Here is a 26,571-nt window from a genome sequence, read left to right as displayed (position 1 = left end):
TATAATAATAATGAATAATAAGTATTTTATGCTATAAAACTTTTAATGTGTTTGTTTTCAATCGTTTTTCTTCATAAGGGTTCTGTATGAAATGACAGTTTTCATATAATGGTTTCGCGTTTATTCGCGAAACTAATGCGTTTATTCGCGAAAGTTTCGCGTTTATTCGCGAACGTTTCGCGTTAATTCGTGAAAGTTACGCGTTATATCGCGAAAATTACGCGTTTATTCGCTAAAGTTTCGCGTTTATACGCGAAACTAGCGCGTTACATTGCGAAAGTTACGCGTTTATTCGCGAAAGTTACGCGTTTATTCCCGAAAGTTTCGCGTTTATTTGCGAAACTAACGCGTTTTATTGCGAAAGTTTCGCGTTTATTCGCGAAAAAAATATTTTTTTTACCTACGAAAATGAGCTCAATTGGCTTTCGTAATGATCCTACATACTGTGCGATTTGCATTTACTTTCGATCCGAAGAAGATGGAAGGATATGATAGCACAAATGCCCATTTATTCAGTCGTAAAATACAATTTCAAATTTAATTTTTTTCCAACTGAATATACTTGATACTGTTATAATACAAGTTTACAAAAAAGGACAATTTCTAACTATATATTAAGTTTTGAATATTTTAACAAACGATAAAAAATAAGGAATCATTCTTTGAGTATTATGAGGTGATAATTTCGGTCGGGCGTGATCAAATCTATCATAAAGCCCCACTCTTTGAATATCACGAGGTGATAATTTCGGTCGGGGCGGGATCAAATCCAATAAAGCCCTTTGGGCTTTATGATAGATTTGATCACGCCCGACCGAAATTGATCACCTCGTGATATTCAAAGAGTGATTCCATATTACTTATATTTATATAATTTTCAGCCATTGTACGATTAAATGTTAAATATAAATAAGCAAACCTAGCTGGCGTCCCAATTATACGTCATTTGACGTTTTCGAACTGTTTAGTATAAAATCGTTAAATAGTGTTAGCACAGGCAAAGACACTGAAAAATGTAAATATAAAAAAATAAATTCAAAAATTTTGGTGGTATCGAACCCACAACCTAAACATAGGTAATCACAAATTACAAAGCTCACCGAGACAAGGCATCATCTTTATGAGGCATCACCTTTATCATGTAATATGAAAATCATAGTTAATGATCTTGGATATTCATGGATACTGTTCTGACACAATATCATTATTAAATATTGGTTTGTTATCATAAGATGATTTCATACGTAAGAAACAGTGTTAATCAATACAATAATTTAAAATATAAATGATCTTGCATCCTATTATACAATACAATATGACATTTATCAAGATATGATATTGTATCATATAATTACAGTTTTGTATTTGATCACATAATAAAATATCATAGTATATAATATATGATACAATATGTTATATCATATGTTATCATATGATACAATATCATATCACATAATACATCACAAAATTGTAACATATGATATCATATTGTATGATATAGTATTGTATGATATTGTATCATATATGATACATATAATAGTATGTATCATATGATACAATATGATTTGATACCATATCATACCACATGATACAATATCATGTGATATAGCAATATATCATAGCTCAAATTCAGCATTCAAGCCTGTCAGGTGCATCAGTATTATAAGATGCACCATCCGTGCAAGTTTTGACCAGTGGTAATTAAGAAATGGCTATCAAAGGACACCTGCTCCATAAAATTTAACCTGCGCCAAAAACCTTAACCTCCTCCAGCATCTTAAATTCATAGTCCAGATTCAGCATCCAAGTCTTTCAAGTCCATAAGTAGGTCCAGATGCATCATCCATGCAAATTTGGTGAAGATAGGCCAAGTAATAACAGAGATCCAGGACCTGCAACAAAAACCTTAACCAGGTCCGGACGCCAACGCCGACGCCGTGGGTATAGCATAAGCTCCCCCCTACTTCGTGTCGGTGAGCTAAAAACCATAGCTCTCTAATGTTACATAATGTTTGGTGCTCTAACCACTGAGTCATTTCAGTCAAATGCTACTTCAACCACGAGTTTACGGATTGTATTATTTTTCTTAAACCCTTAATTGTAGGGATACAAATTCACATTTTTAAAGTATAGTCGGTTATCTCTCCACGTTTTTGTTGATTGAAATCGGTGGTTTTATTTCCTTTAAACCTTACGTAGACTATGACAAAAAATGGAGCTCAGGCCCACTCTATAGATCTAAAAGAAAAGGCATTGAAGTTCTAAAAATAACATCTTTTGGAGGTTTCAACCTATTCCAAGAATTTAACATATTTAAGGGTTAAAATTCGATGTTATGAAAAATATACATTGTTTTCAATAATTTACAAAGAAATTATCAGATTTGTTGACATTTCAATTTTGCAGTGTCTTATCTATCCTCATCTAGGCATATCACACGCTTTATTCATCCATCTTCTTTACAGTATGTGGAAATGATAGGACCAAATAAATGTTTTGTTTTTTTAATTTTACATTGAAATGACTTATAAAACATATCAAAAAATCAGTTTACTCTGGTTTTATTTGTGTTTGGCTTAATTGGTTGAATCAAATGTTAGAAATAGGCGATTTAAGGCCGTAAATCATCAGCACGACTTTTTTCATGTTTCTATATGGCAATTATCTATAATATATACATATATAGATATTGAATTCTTTGCAATCAGTGAATATAACAAATTTAAAGAGTTCTATTTTAATTTTATCGAAATGTGTGTCCCTATAGATACAATGTTTATTTTGAGGAAACGGATAACATTTTTGAGAACGAAATTTATTTCGTGGGAAAAAAATTTCGTTGGAACTATATTTAATACCGTGGGAAAGAATGTCTACAAATTTATGAAAATATCACACGTGCAAAGGTTTTATAGAAGTCATCGTAAAAAGAGGATATCGGCTACATTTATTCGGGGAGGGGTGTCTGTACTGATCCAGCGGACAAAGCAGATGAAAGCAAAACACTGTAACTTAGTATTTCTATTTTAGCATGATACTGTTCCTGAATAAATTTACGAGATAGAAAAGTTGGTTACGCTTGATGAGAAATATATTCACAGCGTGTATGTAGATTATTCATAAATGTAGAGCGGAGCGGATCAGAAACTCTTGATTTGGGAAGATGCTGTACTATATAGTAATAAAAAAGTTCGTCGCGGAAGAAACACTTTTTTTAGTTTTTTCTTTTTTTTTTTTTTCTTACTTTTAATAGTTTCCCTTATTCGCGAAAGTTGCGTGTTTTTTGGGGGTTTTTTTTGTATGTTCTCGAAAATATTTTTGAGCGTTTCATACATCTAAATTGTCCCTTGCTTAGAGAAAGTGTTTTAAAGTAAAACCACCAGTACATATAAATATCTTAAGTGAGATCTCTCGAGAAGTGACGAGTTAGTAGAATGTTCAATGAATGTACAGCTTGAGCCATAGTAATTTGCGAAATGAGAAACTAGAGGAGAACGCACCTGCTTTGCAGAAACTATAGAATTTACAAATTAAAGACAATTCGAAGTATAAAATATGGATATGAGGTTGATCGCATGAGGCAAACTTCCTTTAATAATTATGGTCAGCGAGTCGAAAATTAATAAGAAACTAACACATTTTTGCACAATTTAAAACTGTAAATTTCTAAAAATATCATTTATTTCTGCTGTTGTTTTTTGAAATGAATAATATGATGGATTGGTTATAAAAGTTTGAAAAACTTTCAACTTTAAAACTTGCGTAAACTCGTTCTTGGTAAATCAAACAAATTCTTTGTACATATGCTGTTTCCATTATCATTATAATGTATAAATCATGTTAAACACCTTGAACATTTTTGTTTTGCATATTGTTTTATATAATTTGTTTGTTTGTACAAATAAGTATGTAAACGGGTTTTTAAGATCGGTGCATGGAGCCATGTGACGTTGGCTTGTATATTTCATTGCTGGTAAACTCAGTCATGGCTTATTGAAATCGACAACGTTACGCGATTCATTCAATTATTACATCAAAGTCCCGTCAACTTGTGAAACGTACGCTCAATACGTCAATTTCCTGCGCTCCAACTGTCGACAGAGCTGTGTGCCCGCCCCTTTTCCCAAATACAGACCGATGAACTCGACTGGCACCCCCACAGGCACACGACTGATAATTCCCCCATCACTTGTGAAGCTGTGAGCAGAACGTCGCGGTGTGGTAGGGTGATCCCGTCTGCAGCCATGGACACATACCAACAGTATCCGTCCCAAATGTTGATGAATTGGGGGGTCTATTTGACCGACCAAGGAGCCATGCAAGGGGGACAGGGCGTGTACTCGGATCCTTGGTCCAGCCCCGTTTCGACAGTTAACACGGTGAATACAGTAACATCTCTTCTGAAAAATGGCCAGACTATCTTCAACCAGGATTGGAATACGGTCCCCATCAACAGCTACGGCACAGTAAGTATTCTATTTATTGTTTTTTTTTTTAAATTCAATATAAAAAAAAAGTTGAAAAATATCCTTCGAATATACACAAAGCAGGGTTTTTGTATACACACGTCATGACATAGAGCGTATGACAGATAACATCAAGCTAGCAGTGGGTGAGACAGCACGCCGAGGATGCCTCTGTGATGAGGTCGGGTTACTTGAAGTTGTATCGAGTTCCTGAATCAGAAACTCTTTGACTGTTTAGATAGGAATGGGCGCAGCTATGCACCCAGCATGGTGTTAAACTGGTAAAAGCTTACCCCCAACGGTGCTACCTTGTAGCAAATAGGAGTAACGCAATGTGTACATGATAAGAATCCATTGCAATGTGATGCAATTACAGCATTTCTGTTTTATGACACCAGTATGTGTAACCTCCCTGGCTTTTTATTTTTCAGCACCCCTATACAACGGCCTTGCCTCCAGCTGGATATGACAATATTAGCGAGTTAACGGATCAGTTCTGTGAGTTGTCACTATCTGTTAACAAAAAGAGCAACAAGCGTCCACCTAGTACCTACCTCTGCCATCTATGCTTCACCAAAGGTCACTTCATCCGAGACTGCCCTCAGGTAGGTACCCAAATACTGACGTAACCAATCCCCCCCCCCCCCACACACACACACCAATATGTGGCAATGCGGTTTGTTGCTCAACTTCAAAGATTGGTTTCTTGATGCAGTTTAATATGTATATCTACCAGTATTTAGAATTAAATTGATGATATGCTTGGGAATCTATTAGTTCTAAGAACAAACATGACATTTATTTCCAAATCCCCATCATGCAGTTTATCATATTAGATGTATACATAACAAGAACAGTTTATTCTGTTTAGGAAAGCTGGTTATACACAAAATATCTACTTGTGCAAGACACTTGACACACCAAGATGCTTGGATCTCATGGCAGGTGCTTTGATGTTTATATTGACTATAGTTTTTTTTGAGCTGGTATGATTCAGAAGATGCCATGTTTTTCTCATCACGGCAGTAGGCATGTGTATCCAACATACACACACACATACACACCTCTCTTGTACTATCAGCTGTTTGTGCCTTATCATTGGTACACAGAAATAGAGGCATACAGCAACTCCATTTACCTAGTGAGAGCTTTACTAGCATTATCATGTTATACCAAACGTTTCATCACTTGTTATCAGATGCTCAGCATCTACATTGATGCATCAAATAATAAATTATTTTGTGTGCAACACATTATCCTAGGTCTACTGGTATTCATATATAACTACATATTTCTTTTAAACAAGTGATAGTAGTAAATATTTGAAGTTAATTTTCATTCCAAAGTTAGCTCAATATCACGATTTCCTACCATTATCCAACACCTGTTGAAACCATTTATTTGATGGATTTTTGTGCTCTAGAAATTGTTTTCACCTTCATTCTATTGCTGTCTGCATGAGCCAACATGCTTTGGCATTGTCTGACATTTGCAGTGTCAAATAGCACAGGTTAAAAACTATAAATCATATGTTGTATGTTGATTATAAAAACTTTGCGCCCCCCCCCCCCCAAAAAAAAAGAATTGGGAACTTAATCAGACATTAACTGTTCAAGCTGAAGTTTTAAAACATCTCAATTTTCTGTGACATTTAGCTGTGACTTGTGTACTAAAAGGGGTTTAGAAGGACCACCTATCTGAGAGCCTATTTAAATGCTTAAATGTCTAGAACAATTAAACTCATTGATAAGTTGGGATGATAGAAATATTTGTTGGTGATGTTTGGTTGAAGGTATTTGATTGGGCTTGTGACACAATAAATCATTACAGTGTTTTAGTAATAACGGCATTGCTAAAAGCTATAGACATTAAAAATGTCTTCAACTGAATGAAGCTCTCAACACCTTTGGGAAACGTTGTCCAATTACATGTATTAATTAAAGCACTAGCTACTTTAAACTTGATAGAGATATGGTGCTCTTGCCTTTGTATGAATCTGAAAAAAAAATTCAGAATGAAAAAAGTGATTTTCGGAAATCATTGCTCTTCTTATCAACAGAAGTCCCTGTCTTATCAAGCATGGAATCAGGGGGTCAGTGCAGTCATGTGCAGATCTAGAAGGAAAAGGGCTGGAAAATTCAAACTTTTTCAATTCAAATAGTAAAATTACTGAAATAGAAAATAATATTAATAAAATTACAAAATTGCCAAGAAAATTCAAACTTATTAAATTCACATAGTAAAATTAAAAATGTCCCTCGAACCCCCCCCCCCCCCCCCCCCCCCCCCCGAAAAAAAAAACAGAAAAATTTTCTGGAAACGGCATGTGAGCTATTTATAAGAAGTTGGATTAGACAAATGAATTATACATAGGACTATCATATCTGAAAAGAAGTACTTTCATAAAAGTTCCGTGTACGAGAGTGTGGAGTATTTACTTTAAAAGTACATGAAGGTATTCTTTATTTTAATTTTTGTTGTTTAGATTATAACATAACATGGTAAAGCATACATGTTGTAACTTTGTAATAGATGATTGATTTGCCTATCATACAAGTACTTCACTGATTCTACCTTTGTAATCATTGGAAATGTCTTTTTATCATAAGTTTAAACAAGAGGCCCATGGGCCACATCGCTCACCTGAACAGCAGTTCCTTGTAACATTACATTTCGTAGCATATGCTTTTTCTATTTTAAACATTGAACCCCTTTCTGGGGACCCAGTTATGGTCCGAGGTTTATGGTTGGCTTGAACAACATAAACAGTTACATAGGAATGAAAATGTGTAGCACTGCGGTAGGACCGCACGTACACAACCTGAAAAACTGAACGTAGCAGAGTTCCACTTCAAGAGAAATAACTCTCAGACTGTACAGAACATCAAGAAAGATAACTCTTGGTTCCACTACATTAGAGTTTACACAATTTGAGGATCCTTGCATAATAATCTCACAAACTGTAGCATTATAGTTCTCGAGAAAAACTTTTTAAAAACATTTTCAATATATCTTTCTATGTTAAACTTTGAACCCCTCTTGGGGCCACAGTATTAGTCCAGGGCTAAAGTTTTAATTATTTGGAATCTACATTATTTAAGGATGCTTGCATAGTTATCTCACAAGCTGAAGCATTATAGTTCCCTAGAAAAAGATTTTTCAACATTTTCCCTCTATATTTCTATGCTAAACTTTGAACACCTCTTGGGGCCCCAGTATTAGATTGAGGTCACAGCTTTTATAATTTCGAATCTACACTATTTGAGGGTGCTTACGTAGTTATCTGACAAATTGATGCATTGTAGTTCTCGAAAAGAAGATTTTTAAACATTTTCCATATATACCGGTACTTCTACATTTAACTTTAAACCCATCTTGGGTCCCTAGTATTAGTCCAGGGGTCACTATTTTAAAACTGTCGAACCTTCATTATCCAAGGTTGTATGCATGATAGTAATCTCACAAATTGAGGCATTGTAGTTCTCGAGAAGAAGATATTTTAACGTTACCTTTATATTTCTATAATAAACTTTGACCCCATCTTGGGGCCCCAGTATTGTTCCGGGGGTCACGATTTTACCAATTAGGAATCTATATGAGCGAAGGCATAGAAATTCCACAAACTAAAACATTGTAGTTCTTGAGAAGAAAATTTTTAAACTTTTCCTTTATGTTTTTTAAAATGTTTAAATTTTGAACCCCTCTTGGTGCCCATCAATTGTCCGGGAGTTACAATTTTTTGAATCTACATTATTTAAGGATGTACATGTATGCATAGTAATATCCCAAACAGTTGCACTATAGTTCTTGAGAAGAAGATTTTAAAACATTTTCCTATATATGTTAAAATCTAAACCCCTTCTGGGGCCCAACTTTTTGTTCAGGGGTCACTATTTTACAATCTTCACTATATATACAACCGTTTGTGTATGTATTGGCATTTTTGGTGAAGTGGTTTTTGAGAAGAAAAGTTTTAAACATTTTTCATATGTAGTTCTATGTTAAACTTTGAACCCCGCCTGGGGCTGCAGTTTTGATTTGAGGGTCACGATTTCTACAATTTAGAATCTTCATAATACATACAAGCTTTTGTGTAAATATTGGCATTTCTGGTGCAGTGGTTCTTGAGAAGAAGATTTTTTAAACATTTTCCTAAGGTATATCTATGTTAAATTTGAACCCCGCCTGGGGCCCCAGTTTTGGTCCGAGGGTCACGATTTTTACAATTTAGAATCTTCACTATGTATACAAGCTTATGTGTAAATATTGGCATTTCTGGTGCAGTGGTTCTTGAGAAGAAGATTTTTTAAAAATTTTCCTATGTATTTCTATGTTAAACTTTGAACCCCGCCTGGGGCCCCAGTTTTGGTCCGAGGGTCACGATTTTTACAATTTAGAATCTTCACTATATATACAAGTTTTTGTGTAAATATTGGCATTTGTGGTGCAGTGGTTCTTGAGAAGAAGATTTTTAAAACATTTTCCTATGTATTTCTATGTTAAACTTTGAACCCCGCCTGGGGCCCCAGTTTTGGTCCGAGGGTCACGATTTTTACAATTTAGAATCTTCACTATATATACAAGTTTTTGTGTAAATATTGGCATTTGTGGTGCAGTGGTTCTTAAGAAGAAGATTTTTAAAACATTTTCCTATGTATTTCTATGTTAAACTTTGAACCCCGCCTGGGGCCCCAGTTTTGGTCCGAGGGTCACGATTTTTACAATTTAGAATCTTCACTATATATACAAGCTTATGTGTAAATATTGGCATTTCTGGTGCAGTGGTTCTTGAGAAGAAGATTTTTAAAGACATGCACCCTATACTTACTGTTTCGCAATTATCTCCCTTTTGAAAAGGGCTGTGCCCTTTATTTTTACAATTTATAACCCCCTTTCCATGAGGATGCTTTGTACCAAATTTGGTTAAATTTGGCCCAGTGGTTTTTGAGAAGAAGTTGAAAATGTGAAAAGTTTACAGACGGACGGACAGACAGACAGACGGACGGACGGACGACGGACAACGGGTGATCAGAAAAGCTCACTTGAACCTTCGGTTCAGGTGAGCTAAAAAATGTAACCTACATTCTTTTTCAACATCATGCATCTACATTGCATTTGGAAGAATAACAGTTTTATTGATAGGATGATTGAGAAAGAATCATTGCCAATATCGATTCTGGCAAAAGATGCAAGTGTTGATCTTGAGACAGATTGCAACTTAATTCTCGGCTAACCCTGGCAGTTTTTTGCAAATTATTTGAATTCCACTACAAAGAATTTAAGTTCTTATCTAATCACGACAATGAGAGTATAAAATGAATTTTAACAGGCCAGACCCAAGGGAGAGGGGCTGACACCCTACCAAGGCAAGAAGAGATGTTTTGGGGAGTACAAGTGTCCAAAGTGCAAGAGGAAGTGGATGAGTGGCAACAGCTGGGCCAACACCTCACAGTCCTGTATTAAGTGTAATATCATGGTCTACCCCCACAAACAGGTAGCGCTCTCCTATCTATCTTGAGTCAGAATTTTTTATGTTCTTTTCAAGTACATGTAAAGATAAGGGTTCTTATCACCCTTTTCACTTGTGAGATTTTGAAAAAATGTTATAAATTCAATAACTCATTTTTGACTTGCATACTTTTTTCCGGAAATTTAAAGATATGCATATCGGCAAAACATCAGCAAAATTAATGCTTAGTTGAGATATTGATATGGGTTTTAGAAAGTAAGACTAGCTCTAATTCTTCCCCATTACAGAGACCCCTAGACATGCCTGACGGATTGGATGTTTCTGACCAAAGCAAGGTCCACCCTCAACATCTCTGTGAGAAATGCAAGAGCCTGGGGTTCTACTGTAGGAGAACTACATAAATGCTACCTTTTTCGATCTCCTTACAAATTCCTTGTTTGTATAAATGCACTATGAAACATGATTTGTATCTGTTAAATGTGCATTGTAAGTAACTATACCCTTCAAAACTGATAGACATTGAAAGTTTTTCCACCTGTGTAAAAAGAGGGGTTTATTGAGTGATTGAGATTTAATTTAAAAAATTAAATAAAAATTAGTAAAATTTTACAATCATATAAATGAGAGGAACTCATGAGAAAGTACTTTTAGAAAAATATTATTTTTATTTACTTTTTAAATTTTTTTTTTTTATTAATTTTGATGCAGTTGTATTTAATGAAATTTTTTTTGGCATCAAGACATTTGATTTTCAAAAAAAAAATGAGGAATTTTTGTTTCATGAGGATTTTAATTACATTGGAAATCCTGATTTTAATCACGTTTGAAATTTTTTTAATGTAATTAAAAAATCTGGCAAATATTTATTTTGCCTTTTCTAAAGTAGGATTTTCAACCCTTATATTTGTGATTTTTAATTTTGATAGACATATTAAATTTTGTACCTTAAAGTCAATTTTAAGTTGACATTCTTTGTATATGAAGTTGTTAAGAGGACAGATCCAGGATTTTCACACATTCCTGATGCATTGTACCGATATCTGATAGACATATACATGTAAAACATTTAACCAAAGTATTATGTGTCGGGAAATAAATAATTATGATCCATTTATAAAGGAGGAGCTTCCAAAGGCAGCTGGAGATTGGTTTAGAACAGTTCATGGAGACTCCATCTTTGTTGTTAAAAACACATATTCGCTGTCTTCGACATTTATAAAATACTGATCATTGGATGAAATGTGGATATTGATTGTAAATTTACAATTATGTATGTAAATTTTTGGATTGCTTGATTCAGTTCATGTTCAATTATGTGATATGTGATTTCGAGAAGAGAATATGTAAATTTGGGATCATATCGTGGTATATTTCAACAATACATGTTACCAAAGATAAGATTTAATTTGTATATGGTAGAAGATCTACACCAGAACTATTTGTATATATTTGCTGTGGATTTTGTTTTTTCTTTCTTTTTTGAGGTTTCATATACTTAAACATTTCCATTGTTGTGGTCTTTTTTGTGTACTGTGTATGATGCAGATATTTTATATATTATTTATGGTTTTTGATTTTGTTATGCGTAGTTTTTTTTTCTCTCATATGTCATTGATAATCCGTGTAGTTTTCAGTGTCTCTGTAAAAGGTGAAGCAAGTTATTGTGATCCTGAAAAAAGTGTCCTTATGTGCCAAACAAGATGTACATTTTCATTATCAAATCTGCATGCTATTGTGTTGTGATTCATAAACATTAAAAGGTGTACAAGAATTAATGCATTGTTATTCAATTTTATTTCTTCTGACCAGAATGAAAGGTACATCTTAAGTATCTTCTAAAGAAGATGGCTATTTGGCCAAGTTAAAACTTGAACACATCACTAAAATTGATTGTATGAGGCATTTGATGGTAAATGATTGTGTAACAGGATGAGAGAAATAATGACGGACCAGACCAGGATTCTAACCTGGGCCCCCTGAATTGATGTTAATAATAATATGAACTAAAACGTATGTTAAAATTAAACTTTGAGCAGACCTGCTCTCTATACTTCCAAAGGCAAAAGATGAGGGAAAAATAATATAATTTCATCACTGCAAAATTGTGGCATTTAGCCCATATCAATGATGTCATAGATGAACAGCTATTGGAAAATGATAACTAATACCTGAGATCAAGATATATGTAATGGACATCCTCTGTATAATGTTTTAAGAAGATTTGATTTTGAAAATATACTGTTTAATAATTGATTAAAATAGGGAGCAGATATTTGCATGACCTTATCAAATGTAGTCCTTTTTATCATGAATTAAAAAATCATGCCCACAATACCTATACAGAAGAACAGGAATAACCTCTCAAAAAAAATTCTAACTATTCCTTTTTTTCATGTCTTTTAGTTTATTTTTCATAAATATTGGTCTTGTAACAAACATAAAAATTGTATGTATAATACTGGACAGAGTATTTTGGAATTCGTTGAGTATTTGAATGTTGCACTGATGTTTGCACAAATGAGTATTTTGACCATCATGAATTTCATCACATACTGAGATACATTTTGAAACGGGAGTCTGTCAATAGCTATGGTCTTCTGTGCCTAAAACAGAATAAACAAAACTACCGGTCAATCCAAAAATAAACTTGGAAAATATTCTTATGAATTATAAACAAAATCTTTGCAGTGTTTTCTCCATCTAACATTGTGCAAAATGACATGTGAAATGCAAAGTTGAAATAGATGTTATTTCTCAAAATGATATGTTGAAATTGATTTGATGCTTTTATGAAGGCATGTAGTCAAAAAGACAATATGATGTTAATATCTGATTATCAATACCAGTAGAATTATACAGTAAACAAGGCAAGTCTAATCCAGGAAAAAGAAACCTACCCAGACTGTTTTATGGTACTGTATTTAATTATGATTTCAAGATTAAGCAAAATAGAAATTCGCCATCCTAATACCTAAGAAGATATTTTAATGATTTAACCATCTAGGAAAAAATAACAAATTATCAAACAAATATAGATACATGTAACTACATAAACTACTGTTAAACCGCATAGGTGGAATCTTGAATACCGGTATTAGACTTGTCCTCATCACAAAATAAATACATTTACCAAATTAAGACAAAGTAGCCATAAAAACATTAAATTTACCAAATTTAGACCATGCAAGTAGCCACAAACTTTTCTCTGAAAAGAATCCACTATTGTACGTTGATCAATTCTGAATATTTACATCAAGTAGAAAAATTGAAATATACCTCATTGGTCAGGGTCCATTGCGGTACACATAAAGGAGTTCTTCTCATTAATGAAGTATGAAACAGGAGGTGTAGAACTTGTTCTCTTCTTTCTAATTGTCAGTCTTTTCTTAAAATATCTGGACTTCTCAAATTTTTCTACAGAATTTCTAAAATAGAGCATGGCATATCAATGAAGTTCATTTTCAAGCACGCAAGAATTTTTATCATGACTTTTGTGTGCTTTCTGCCACATGAGAATTTAGTGGTTCAAAGCTAATTCATTAAAACATTTTCTAAAATGAAAGCATTTTTCACATGGTAAGACTTTACCGCTTTGCAGTGCATGTTGTACAATCATCTTGAATTAAATAAATCTTTAATACCTGGAAGATATAGGAGGTCTCTTCATTTGTAAACACATTTTAACAGGCATCTCAGCAAAGTCCACATCAGTCTGGAAGTCAATGAAGGCCTCTGATTCGGTAGAAAATCGAATTCCTGATTTAAGTTCTTCTGAATCAATTTCTAAAGATCCTTCAACAACCAATGCTCCACTAAATGAAATAAGATCAAATGAAGTAAATCAATATTCATCTCAGAGTTGTGCAAAAAGAATTGAAATATCAATCACATGTAATCAAAATCTACATATTCTACGTTATTGCACCTGTCCATAAACTCATGCAAATGTCTTTTACACTCTGCTTGGAAAATTTCTGACATCAAGAAAGAATTCAACCTGATCAATCTTTATACCGGTACTCAATCTATATACTTATAATTTTTCACCGTCAACTTGAAAGAGGTCATCCACTTGCTTATGGGCAACTGGAGTTTGAATTTTAATTCTGATGAAAATCAAGATACTCAAGATATTGGTTGTAAAATGTTTTGTATGGGAGTAGCACTGAACTTGGAAAACTTGGTGACCTTGGCCATTTGGCCATACATACAACAAACGCAATGTGTGAAATTAAGATTTAGAAACAGTCAAGTATTGTCTATTAGTCTTAAAACACACCGTAGATTAGACTTTAAGTTGCCTACCAAATGACTGACATTTGAAAAGCTATGAAAGTATAAATATTAGTATATTACCTGTTATCAAAAATCTGAAATAAAACCTGAATATTACCTGTTTGTGATGACTGAGTGGGAGTTTTTGTACCACAGACTGATGCTTATCTTCCCCGACAGATCAATGGAAGCCACACCAAGAACACTGGCATCCACAATCAAACCATTGGACAGGTGTATTTTATGAGAATAATCTTGGAGTAGAAGATTTCCCTGAAATATTGTATATTTACGATTTTGTTATTTGAAAATGAACAATTATTTGCTATCCGTTTTAGCAAAATAAATCACTTGTAGTGCATTTGCCAGTGTAGGTAAAACCATTTATGATAAATTGAGGCACCAACAACTACATTTAGTTACTAAGAAAAAACATTGTTACCGTAACTATAGTAACTCCGCAAAACCTTTTTCTGATAATTTCATACACAGGGTATGTTTTTGGACCTAACACAAAACAGTCAATTCTTGAAGAAACAAACAAATTTCCATCTTTGTTGATAAAGTTAAAATCTGTTTATGATACTGTAGATTCCTAATTAACCGCGAGAAATTAATATCCGCGTAAAATCGCGAGAAGCACCCTTCGCGGATTTTAAAACCTCGCTATTATTTTCTTAGCGTTCAAAACTATAAGAAATAAGGATGGAAATTCCGTGTTCGCTATATTATATTCTCGCGATTTGATCCGAAACCGCCAGATCGCGGAATTAAGTACTCGCGTAATATAAGGAATTTACAGTAAACCACTGTACCTGCAGAGCAGAGACAGGCTCTGATGGAGCATTCCATACAGCTGTCATTAGTCCACTCATTCCCCGAAAGAACTCAACCGGGCGGAGCAGGACATCCATCATGGTCAGCGAGAGCCCAGCCGTGGCTTCAGTTGACTCCTCCCCTTCTGCTGCATCTCCCACCAAAGCCTCAATCCCATCAGCATAAATCCCAAACTGTAAAATACAAACAAGTTATCTAGTGAATTAGCAATGTTAGCATGTAAAGCATTTCAATCAAATGTACTAGCTGACAAATTCTAGTGATTCAGTGCTTATTTGATATTAGTATCTTAGAGCTAGGTTTCACTTACTGTAAGTAATGGTTGAGTTGCTTGTTTGTTCAGAACGTTGACAACCATAGCACTTTTCTTCATGACTCCTGATTTAGTGTTTTCTTGGTACAAACCATAGGTACAGTTTGCATTAGATGTCTCTGTAGTCAAAAATGTATATCATTTATCAAATCTATGGCAATAGATATAACAAGTAAAAAGCTTTTAATGTGACAGCAAACCGGGTTTTCATTTCTGTGAACTGTATCCATAATCCATGTCAACCTGTATCCAGTGAAATGGAGTACCCTATATGCAATATTTTGCCAAAAAATGACTAAGTTCAAAAGCTGGGTTTTTTTTCCATAAATTATCGGAAATCAAAATCCTAGCAATATGCACACCTCTAATATATGTACAATTGATCTGCAAAAGAACAACTTCCTATGTTGAAAACAGTAAGAGGAGTTATCCGTACAATGAGGGTACCCCATTATGCAATATTTTGCCAAAAAATGACTAAGTTCAAAAGCTGGTATTTTTTTCATCAATTAACGGAAATCAAAATCCTAGCAATATGCACACCTCTGATATATGTACAATTGATCTGCAAAAGAACAACTTCCTATGTTGAAAACAGTAAGAGGAGTTATCTGTACAATGAGGGTACCCCTATATGCAATATTTTGCCAAAAAATGACTAAGTTCAAAAGCTGGTATTTTTTTCATCAATTATCGGAAATCAAAATCCTAGCAATATGCACACCTCTGATATATGTACAATTGATCTGCAAAAGAACAACTTCCTATGTTGAAAACTGTAGGAAGAGTTATCCGTACAATGAGGGTACCCTTTTGGCAGCCGCCTGCCCGCCCTTTTCACCATTTTAATAACCGGATTTTTCCGTTGGAAAACCCGGTTAATAAAAATATGTTCACTTCATATTTTATAAAAGCAGTTTATAAGTAAATTCTATATATGAAATTTCCATGTTTTCTTGTTGAAAAAGTTAAAACTCTTTTGAATTTCATTGATAACACAAATCTCAATGCAATGCATACTTACTAGAAGGTAAAATGCTAGAAGGTAAGCAAGCCAACCCTGGCATACAAGACATTATGCCACACCCTGTGAATTACCTGCAAGGTATCCAGTAAAGGCACTTGACTTTCCTTTTTGAGCAAAGAGATTGTAGTTGTTCACCATAGGGTCTGACAGAACTACAGCTAAGCTTGACCTTAAAATAACAGCACATTTTGTAACATCATAGTCGTAAAACTCCAAATTCCTCCCTACTGATATCAATTTAAAAAATTTGGTTTTAAGTTGATTTACCTGAACTTTGGATCTGATTCTGACAAGTCTTTCATTCTCTTTATTAGGTATGTTGAAACTTCAAATTCGGTTTGGTCATACATAGCAGACAAAACAATGTTACGCAACCCTCCTGTTGAAATTCCATTTTGTAGAAGAATTTCCAGCGCAGCAATCCGAACACTTGAATCATAATTTCTCTTATTTTGGTGAAATATAGACTTCAATACTTGATTCACCTAAAAATATGAAATTCAAATCTTAGTTTAAGTATGCAAAACACAACTACAATATATAGTGATTTATCAGTGCTAAATACATGTAGATTGCTGGTTTGGGAGCAGTGGTTAGTACATCTTGATTTATTGAATTAATCAAAACTGATTATGAACTACTGTTTTTTCCTATCAAAATTATTTTTATCAAGATGAGCAAAATGAATACTATATTGTAACCACCTGGTCTTTAAAATCACTGATCTTCATTCTTCTCAGACCTTGAATGGCAGTAAGAGACACAGTGGAACTCTTTGAGTTTAATGCCTGGTTAAGCAGGGATGGCAAAAACTTGGCAAGACCTGCATTTCCCATCGATCTAACATACAACAGTTTACACTCCTCTTCTTCACATGATTTCATTTCAGTTTCAACATAATTCACATATTCTGCAATTGTCTGAAAAACAAAAACAGAGCAAGATTGAAAGATACATACTACATATGTTCTAGAAAATTTTTAATGACAACATGAATAAACATTTTGTGACAATAGGTTTGCAACATACCGAATACTCCAAACAATTCCCATATGGCTTACAAAAGGAATTTACAACTGCTCCCATACCAAGGGCAATTGATTCTCGTAAACTTTCATTTGGCACCTTCTTCTTCATCAGCTCCTAATAAAAGTAGATAAAACCAAATCAACTTTATTGGAAATCTATTTGATGTGATCATATAATCTGTGGTATTCTGTATACTGTATTTAAAATGCTTTGGAATGCATATTTTCCAACTGATATAAATACAATGTATGTTCTGCATATATAAATACTAGTACTCTTGGTTAGATTAAAGAAAAAACCAAAATATCAAATATAGAATTAAAACAAAACAGAAGAAAGAAATCACTGTGATTAGTAAATCTTACAAGCATGCCCTTTAATAAGTATTCTCCAGGATGGGTTGTGTAAGCTGAGGCTAATATGAACCTCTCTGGGTAATCAATGGCAGACTCATCAGTAAATGTAATGAGCTGCATTAGTGCTTCATGGGCTGCAGGGGTCTGGGTGGCTGCAGCCACATCTATCAGCTGTTCTCTAACAAAAGAAACAATCAACCATTAGAATCCCCTATCTTAACTTGAACCATTTAGATAAAATTAATACATGTAATACTACCTAAATCTCTACTGATAACTAACGGTAAATGTCTCTGAAGTTGGATTTTTATTTTTAACCCTAATTTTAAAGTGGTTTTTTTACATAACAGGGTATTTTAAAATCAAAAGAAGTTAACTACTAGATGAATCTTATACTTACACGATGTTATAGCTGTCCTTGTGAGTCAGAACTTCTTCTATTGATGCTTTTCCCGAATTTCTAAATGCCCGCAACAGTTTTAAATAAGCTTTTCCTGAGACAATCTTTGCCAATTTTTCACTTGTTAAGTCTTCTTTTACATTTTGTAATATTGACACAGGCTACAAATAAAATTTTTTGCACATTATAAAAAATTCCATGCCATTTTCACATATATACATCTCCTAATTCAATGTATCATCATGATTCATCTGCCAAAAAAATAATTTTTAAACATTTGTACCAACAATGCAATTTTTATAGCTTTTAACTACTTACTTTTTCACAATTTTCTGTACACTCCTGAACTTCAGGACCACTTGGCAGTAACATTTCCCGATACTTTTTGGCCTCACCTAAAATAGGAGGTCAAACTTAAGATACCTAAGAACATAAAAAAAAATATCAAGGCAATTATTGTTTCAAAAAAAGAAAATACCTTTATAAATTAAATCAAGTGCTTCTTTAATGTTATTAGCTGATATTGCGGCAGCACCAGCTGCATCACTGACGTAATGTAACCGCTGTCTACAAAAAAATTGGAAAATATAAATTACAGGAATTCTGCCCCCAACCAATGCTTGCTTTTCACATCTACATGTAATATTTGCAAAAAAAATACAGAAAAATAGAGTTGATAAGTATTCAAGAATAAACTCTAAATATTTTAAAACTGTAGACGTCATAGTTGTAGGTGATGATAAATATCACTGTTGTTTGTTCCAAATTTGGAGCATGATAAATCTTAATTCATGTGCATGTAATTAGGGTAGGTGTGCCTCTGTATAAATAATCAACCTTTGGATACAGGTAAATGTATATGAGTACTTTATGGCTTTGTCATGAGAAAAGACGTTGCAAAACAACATACATGGCCGCTACAGCAGCACTGAGCTGTGGTCTGGCATTGATGACGATGGAATGTCTAGAGGAGCCTGTGGCTGATTTAATGATGCCATCAGCTGTGTCATAGTGGGTCACAAAACTGTTGTCAGGCGACACACCAAACATCTAACAAAAACAAATCTCCACTATAAAGACTACAAAACTAATAAGATAAACTAAGCAAAAGAGAACATATCTTCTGAAGTTTCTATGGTAACTGTATACATGTATGGTAATACACGTATATATTAACTGCTAAATTGTTTACCTTGTTGACATTTTCGTACTCTCCTGCAATCTCCACATTCTGACAGTTTTGCTTGGTTTTGGTAATTCTGCCTCCATACACTGCATAATAGGCACTGCACTCACCGGCCACATCAATCTGTTATACAAAGGTGGTATTGAAACTATGAAGGCATGTCAGTACGATAACAATTTTAATGAGACATTTGAACATACATCCCATTATAAACATGTCATCAGATGGCTATTTTGATTCAGAAGATATACATGTATCCAATAAATTCTGCTTTAATATTGATTTTATTTTTTTTATTTTCCCATTGTCACATATGGATAAAAAGCATTAGCATGCCATATGAACAATATTGCAATGAGCAACTTGCAGTAATGTCTATAATTACAGTATTATTTTTAAAAAAATCTTTCATATTTTAATAATGCCAAAACTTGTAGAGCTATACTGGTACCTCATCTCTCTGTCCCTCAGTTTCTTGGAGTTGGAACAGTGACAAGAGTCCTTTTTTGACATTGGCACAGAATATTGATTCAACTTCTGATGTATATACCCTCCCAATAACTCCATCGGTATATTCAAAATAAATAGGATACTTTATAAGTTTGACTAATTCTCCTTTGACTTCAGGTCTTGCAAAGCTAGAGATGGAGGCAGTGGTGACCTGTAAAGGAATGATATTATATATCATACAATATAAGGTACTCCCTCTATTCAATCGTTTAGATAACATCATAAGAGCCTTATCTTATCTTACTGATATATTTTCTATTGGTATACTTTATCACACTATCTTAATACCATATTTATAAATCTATGGAAAAAAGTCTTAGCTTATTCATGTTTGTTAAGAAATTAGGGTGATCAATGTACACATGAATATCTTTTTGAGAGCTCCTTATTCTGAAGTTAAAAATCTATTTAAATTCCGTAATGACAATAAGAGCTAGTACGCGTAGTTACTGATGTTTTTGGTGAAATATACATGTATTCAGTTTTATAAATCAGCAAAATGTATTATGCTTATACCTAAATTTCCTTCAAACATGGCTTATTTGCAGGTTTAAGTTTTGGAAAGAAGAAGCTTATTTTTTAGAGGGACTTTCAAGATTTTATATTTTGAAGAGTCAGATTGTTTTTAGATATAAGCATCTTAAAAGGCTAATGTTCAAATGTGCAATGAACATTTTCATTGTGAATGTCAAAAGAAAGTGAGCGCACAAGATGGTAAGTTTGCAGGAATCCTCGACACGAATCAATTGGGATTTAAATGTCTATAACCTCGAAAGGCTATGTACAGGTTTCAACAAAAATATATTATGTTGAGAGTCGAAGTACATGGCTATTCCGGTTATCAAAAAACTCACAAAGCTTTCAAAAAATGGCAATGAGAGGTAAACCGATAACTAGTTGGAAATGTTAATGCAAACATATTTTAATGAAGTTATATTGTGTATATCCTAAAAAACTAGTCATAAGAACAGATTTTTTTTTATAGTGTTCATGCAGCAGATCTAGAAATCAATAACAACAAATTTAAATATACTGGTATATTATAATTCAACATCATGTTATAATAACTAACATTTAAAACAAAAAAGTTTATTTTTTTTTTTAAAAGACCACCAGTTGGATTTGAACCCAAAACACTGAATGTTTGTATTCACTAATCCAGGACGAAACCACTGAGCCATGCAAGACTTGTCAATATAAGCTCTATAAAGTACTGTTTGAAACAACACTGTCATATCAATGGACTTTGTTTTTTATCCTTCAAAAAATAATTTGAAAAAGTACAAAAATAGTCATCTCTGGGTCATCTCTCCATCTTTTTTAAAAAAGCGACGTTTTTAATGTTGAAATATGTTATCTTTACACGTTTCAAATTTGTGGAGAGAAGACCCAGAGACAACAAAATCATTTAAAAACAGTTGTAAATAAGTAGGATTTTGCATGAATTGCATCGTGTTGCTATATTTAGACCCATATTATAATAAAACCTTTCCCATTTCAAATATTTTTCCACTCATTCCACATCCAACAAAAATCAAATAATGGTTTTAATTCGAAAAATATTCAAAATTAATTGATGAAATTTTCACTCTCCTTGTGCGCCCAGATTCCTGCCGAATGTACATCTTAAGCGCCCACATTCTTTTCATGACATATATATAGTTCTAATATTTCAAGCTTAAATGTAAAACTGTACATGATCCTCTCCATCAAATGAATGAGCAGTATCAAGCAGCTTATAAAATTTGTACATTAAAATAACCTATTACCTAAAATAAATCCAGTATACCATACAAATTTAATTGATAACACATTTTATCTTGGCAGTATCAAATGTAAGTAAGTTTAGGTTAATGGTTAATCCTGCAGGTCATACCTGGACTTTCAAAAGTTGTGTCTCTCCAGCTCTGAATATCTCTCCAATTTCAAATTCTGTTGACAACTGAAATCCAACTGTTTTTCCATAGGAAACAGCTTCATTAAAATTTACAACTGTTTCATATTTGTATTGGTAAGTTTTCCCTGGTCCAAAGGTGATTGAGAAACCTGAGGGTAATTAATTAAGTTGAAATTAAAAAATTATTAAAACACCTTGAAGTTTCAACCAATAAGTTTGAAGTGCAGACAGCATCAATAACTCACTGCACAAAACAAAACTGATGATTTTAGGCGATATTCCATAAGAACACCCCCCCCCCCTTCCCCTTGAAAAAAAACCAATGCTGTATCGGATACAAATGCAATGGCATCATAAAATGCAAGTGACCCATTTTTACCATGATAAGGTTTTCAAAATTAGTTAGCTATATTGTACCTTCAACTGTTAGCCTATAAAATCTTGGAAAAATATAGAATTTTTAACTTACATTCATAAAACAATGCACAGAAAATAAAAATACACTTCAGATTTACACCAGTGCTGCCTGCCATTTTGTACACGTGTATAAAACACTCTGTAGATGATGAGGATGTAAAGTCCACACGTTCAAAGTTCAAAAACTAACATAGGGGGGATTGTGTGCGATAACAAGTGATGTCATGGTCCTCTACCGACTAAAGACTTAAGCAGTCTGGCAGTGTGTGATAAAGACATGATCCAAACACACCAGCATATTAACTGGATAAAACAAACATTGCTTGCGATAATTATGCAGGAAATATATACTTCAGGCTTCAAACCCCGCCAGCGATTCTGATAACTACATCTTTATGTAATGAAGAAACGAGTGTAATCCTGCATCCATTGAGGACCTTATTCGTCATTTTTATTACATTTAATAACAAATCCTTGATGTCAATTAAATCAAATTATACATGATAAATTAAACAGAATTGATACTAGAGTAAAGGTGGGTTTTTTTTTGTCATGAAGACAACTTACCACAACGTACACCAAAGCGAAACCGTTTCTGGCCGTAGCAGACGAATTCACACTGAAGTCGCGCACCTGCCGAGAACGAGATCCAAGATGTCAGCCCCCATAATACTTGTCAGGTGAAACTTTAAATGACGAAAGAGTAAGAAATTTATATTGGTGTTCATTTGTAAACCCGTTAGAATGGAACAAGTATGTGACAATCCACAGTCTGCGAAGGAAGAAACACAAGAACCAGAAATGTCAGCAACAATGTCCAAGAAACAACTTAGAAGGCAACAGCGCCAGGAAAAATGGTTGTCAATCAAAGCAGAAGTGAGGTAGCTTTACGTTATCATCTGAGAATAAATAAATTCATTTGTCTAAAGCTAAAACAGTGATTGAATGCAATTAAGAGGGATTCCTCGATTTCAACCAAAAGTTTTAGATTATGGAATATGTGTCATATGTTTATGGACAGTGTGTGGGCCATATGCATCATTTGATTAAAAAATTAACATTTTTAAAATTTCTTCTGGAGAAAGCACCGAAGAAGCATGTAAATTCCCTAAACGTACTTTATTTTAGAGCTAAAGAAAAACAGAGGAAAAAACAGAAAAGGAGAGAGGCCTTAGAGAGAGGAGATACCATGGCACCCACTCGAAAAAAATTGCGAAGTAATACAATGGCAAAATCCTCCTGTAAAACTTCTGTAGTAATAGATTGCTCATTGGACAGTTACATGGGTGAAAAGGTCAGACAAAATAACTTGAAATATATATACATTTTGTTTTTCTTAATTACTGGTATATACTTTCCAATTTTTGTTCAATTTGAAAATTAAAGTAAAACGTTATTGTAGTAAAAGTTAACTTGAATGTTGATTAATTAATACCGGTAAGTCTTATAAGTATTGTGAAAAACACGATAAATCTTCTTCAGGATATTATGAAACTGGTGAAGCAGATTCAGTTTTGTTACTCCAGCAATAGGCGGTCACAGAATCCCATGCAATTTTTTGTCACAGGAGTACAGGGTCAAACAGAATCTAGACTACAGTGTATTGGAGATTATCAGAACTGGGATGTATGTATGCAATCGTTTACAAACAGTGTGCTTTAACTTTGTCTTATTGTGTCAAAATCTACTTCTCTTAAAATGGTTAAATCACTATTATAAGGCAATATACCCATTTTTTCTTAGAGATACAAGCAAAATAAAATCAGTTGTTACACCATTTAGATCTGTTTAAACACTCAGTTAATTAACAAGAAGAAGCAAGAAACAATTAGTATATCATCAACTTTTTAATTAGATTAACAAGAAATGCATATTCAAGTGCATTACTTTATGTAGTTCAAGAATTTAAAAATTTGCTCATTTATTGAATTTTGTCACAAATACAGGTGAATTTTACAAACAAGGATTACTGTGACATATTTGAAAAGAAGGACATTGTCTATCTGAGTAGTGAATCTGATAATGTACTTCAAGAGTTGGAGCCAGAAAAGGCCTACATTATCGGTGGACTGGTGGATCATAATCATCACAAAGTTAGTATATGTATGAGTTTTCTCCCTTTCCCTTAATATTGAAAAGGAGGAGTAAATATAAGAGTTATAAGAAAATGTTATGAACGCCTGAGCATTTATCTGTTTTTCACACTTGTATGTTTGATCATATACTTGGCCTTACAGGGCCTTTGTCATGCACTAGCTGTAGAGAAAGGTGTGAGTCATGCACAGCTTCCCATCTCAGAGTACTTGGATATGAAAACCAGAAAAGTCCTCACAATTAACCATGGTATTTGAGTTGTTGAATTTAAATGGTCTTTTTATGTTTGAAATATCTTATTAGTTATGTTTGATATGTTGTTACAGTACCTGTAAGAACAAATTGAAAAAAATTTGGTCACATACCGATATCGATCCATTATATGCATTTATATCTAAATAATTTGCAAATTTATTTAACAGTGTTCGATATACTTCTGAAATACACAGAAACTAAGGACTGGTTACAGTCATTTTGTGCTGTTCTCCCTCAAAGGAAAGGTGCTCAGGCTAAAGGCGCTGGTGAGACTAGTTCACAGACAGAAACAAAGACATCTGATGGGTGTGTCAGTGGGGGTGTGAGCGGTGACGAATCAGATTCAGGGCCCGAGGATTCATCAGCATCTAATATCATCCAGTGTCATGACTTAGTAAATGATAATAGTACAGCATCTGTAGATGATGGAGAGACAAGAGAACAGTTATCAAATGTTTCTGTAAAGGACCAAGTGGAAAGCACAGATCTCAGTTCTGATGTTGGCAAGTCGTGACACAGGATTGTCAAACGATAGAATTTTTTTTGTAGATTTCCATTTAATAAAATTTAGAGTAAGAGCCAAGGGATATGAATTAATAGCAAGCAAAATAAATGGATGTAAAATAACATTCCATTTTGTTTTTATTTCCTTTTAATATTTTGATTATATTTTTGAAATAATGATTTTTTCCCATATACTGACATTATGTGATTCTTAAGCCCACAAGACTAAACAACATATGAAAAGTTTAATTACCTATGTAGAAGTCGTATTGTACTGTGATGAATAAAATTTCAATTTTTTTTATTTCAGTGAAACTTTTGAGTGTCGATGAATCGAAATTAAGCATATAGTCGGAATACCAGAATTTTTTATTTTGACCGGCAACCCCTCCCCTTCAATTTCTAACATAAAAATTAAGTCAACATGGAACAGTTTCATTAATATTTTATAAAAGCTAAGACCTTTATCTAACAGCGTTGAAGTTTTTCAATTCAATCGATCGTCGTTTAGTCACTGTTTACTAAGACGTTGAGCGATGATATGAGAGTCGGCGACAATCGACACTGTCGACCAGTAATACACTTACTCTCCATCGACCAAATCTCGCGTTGGGTTCTCTTTTTCCTAATTTTCTTTCATCACTCATAAAGAATGATAACTTGGTCTCATCAACAGAAAAATGAATACCCAACGATAAAATACCCGACAAAATTGGTCCAGACAACCAACCGAAACCCCAATCCGTCCGTCATTTAGGGGTTTGAAAGCGTGACAGAGGCAATCAAATGATAATCTTCAATCGTACGTGTAAATTATTCATTAGGCAAATTATACATAGTTTTCATTTGAATTGAATCGGAGGGTCTAAGTTGATATAAAAAATGAACGAAGTATTTAAAAGCTTTATCACAAAACAAAATGTCGGTGCGTCATTGAAACTAAGTGGGGGTACACAATTGTATAATTTTTACATTGCCGCAATAGTTTAGCCCCTCCCCCCTTTCCTGTGGAGGGGGGGGGGGGGGTCGGTCAGATAAAAGATTCGGAGAGGGAATAATTTCTCAACGCACATTAAATTCAAACTTTAGAATATAATGATGATTTAGTCCAACTCATGATTTATTATGTGGGTCACATTATGTAACTTTGAAAATGGGTTTTCTGCCTGAGCTTGTCCAGACCTTATCCTGACATGCACTGTGCAGTAAACTGAGCAAGGTATTGATTAACGAGATAACTGCAGAGCAGATCGATAAAAATTACCAAAATCTCGAGGTTTTAAGTTTGAATGCATTGTGAAATTTTAACACTCATTTTTACTACTTTTAAGTCACGGTGTGTTGAGAAAATGAAAATTTACGCAGAGTAGAACAGTGTTATGAGTCTACATGGTGTGGTTTCATGGAACAACATTTCATGGAACTTAAATTCATATAAGAATTTGATTTTTTTCAAATCGGAATATAAACGAGATTAGCTAGTAACTCAACCGTAGAATATTTAACAGTCAGTACAATGAAAGAAGAAAACCTTT

General features: G+C 33.7%; 3 protein-coding genes across 3 annotated transcripts; 2 read left to right on the top strand and 1 right to left on the bottom strand.

Annotated features, from left to right (window-relative positions):
* Nucleotides 1-4,057: 4,057 nt before the first annotated feature.
* On the top strand, nucleotides 4,058-10,467 carry LOC105318379 (zinc finger CCHC domain-containing protein 24). Its single transcript, XM_011415442.4, has 4 exons — nucleotides 4,058-4,466; nucleotides 4,898-5,071; nucleotides 9,796-9,960; nucleotides 10,224-10,467. The coding sequence occupies exons 1-4, from the start codon at nucleotides 4,245-4,247 to the stop codon at nucleotides 10,335-10,337; spliced, it is 675 nt and encodes a 224-aa protein (XP_011413744.1). The 5' UTR covers nucleotides 4,058-4,244; the 3' UTR covers nucleotides 10,338-10,467.
* Nucleotides 10,468-12,320: 1,853 nt separating this feature from the next.
* LOC105323230 (microsomal triglyceride transfer protein large subunit) lies at nucleotides 12,321-22,503 on the bottom strand. The gene is made up of 19 exons (XM_011422268.4): nucleotides 22,236-22,503; nucleotides 21,746-21,915; nucleotides 19,811-20,020; nucleotides 19,366-19,482; nucleotides 19,084-19,223; nucleotides 18,652-18,740; nucleotides 18,492-18,568; nucleotides 18,174-18,334; nucleotides 17,783-17,951; nucleotides 17,418-17,531; nucleotides 17,093-17,308; nucleotides 16,656-16,873; nucleotides 16,460-16,557; nucleotides 15,359-15,480; nucleotides 15,027-15,221; nucleotides 14,330-14,484; nucleotides 13,578-13,748; nucleotides 13,213-13,361; nucleotides 12,321-12,539 (listed from the first exon to the last, which is right to left on the bottom strand). The coding sequence occupies exons 1-18, from the start codon at nucleotides 22,297-22,299 to the stop codon at nucleotides 13,214-13,216; spliced, it is 2,634 nt and encodes an 877-aa protein (XP_011420570.3). The 5' UTR covers nucleotides 22,300-22,503; the 3' UTR covers nucleotides 12,321-12,539; nucleotide 13,213.
* A 262-nt stretch (nucleotides 22,504-22,765) lies between these two features.
* LOC105318378 (tRNA methyltransferase 10 homolog A) lies at nucleotides 22,766-25,161 on the top strand. The gene is made up of 6 exons (XM_011415441.4): nucleotides 22,766-23,064; nucleotides 23,312-23,477; nucleotides 23,666-23,809; nucleotides 24,130-24,276; nucleotides 24,421-24,526; nucleotides 24,700-25,161. Exons 1-6 carry the CDS (start codon nucleotides 22,928-22,930, stop codon nucleotides 25,044-25,046), a joined length of 1,047 nt encoding a protein of 348 aa, XP_011413743.3. The 5' UTR covers nucleotides 22,766-22,927; the 3' UTR covers nucleotides 25,047-25,161.
* The last annotated feature ends 1,410 nt before the right edge of the window (nucleotides 25,162-26,571 follow it).

Source organism: Magallana gigas, chromosome 7 (genome assembly GCF_963853765.1).
Source record: "Magallana gigas chromosome 7, xbMagGiga1.1, whole genome shotgun sequence".
In the NCBI taxonomy this organism is placed as follows: Eukaryota; Metazoa; Mollusca; class Bivalvia; order Ostreida; family Ostreidae; genus Magallana; species Magallana gigas.
Note: the sequence above shows the minus strand (reverse complement) of the source record. Positions and strands in the feature narration are given on the sequence as shown.

Excerpts from the sequence above, each read along its gene's own strand:
- LOC105323230 (XM_011422268.4), bottom strand. The coding sequence starts at position 22,299 with ATGGCAGGCAGCACTGGTGTAAATCTGAAGTGTATTTTTATTTTCTGT. Across the intron at positions 18,741-19,083 it reads AGTGCTGCTGTAGCGGCCAT|ACAGCGGTTACATTACGTCA; the intron begins GTATGTTGTTTT and ends ATTTTTTTGTAG. Across the intron at positions 17,309-17,417 it reads GGAATTGTTTGGAGTATTCG|ACAATTGCAGAATATGTGAA; the intron begins GTATGTTGCAAA and ends TTTGTTTTTCAG.
- LOC105318378 (XM_011415441.4), top strand. The coding sequence starts at position 22,928 with ATGGAACAAGTATGTGACAATCCACAGTCTGCGAAGGAAGAAACACAA. Across the intron at positions 23,810-24,129 it reads GAGATTATCAGAACTGGGAT|GTGAATTTTACAAACAAGGA; the intron begins GTATGTATGCAA and ends TCACAAATACAG. Across the intron at positions 24,527-24,699 it reads AGTCCTCACAATTAACCATG|TGTTCGATATACTTCTGAAA; the intron begins GTATTTGAGTTG and ends TTTATTTAACAG.
- LOC105318379 (XM_011415442.4), top strand. The coding sequence starts at position 4,245 with ATGGACACATACCAACAGTATCCGTCCCAAATGTTGATGAATTGGGGG. Across the intron at positions 4,467-4,897 it reads CCATCAACAGCTACGGCACA|CACCCCTATACAACGGCCTT; the intron begins GTAAGTATTCTA and ends TTTATTTTTCAG. Across the intron at positions 9,961-10,223 it reads TGGTCTACCCCCACAAACAG|AGACCCCTAGACATGCCTGA; the intron begins GTAGCGCTCTCC and ends TCCCCATTACAG.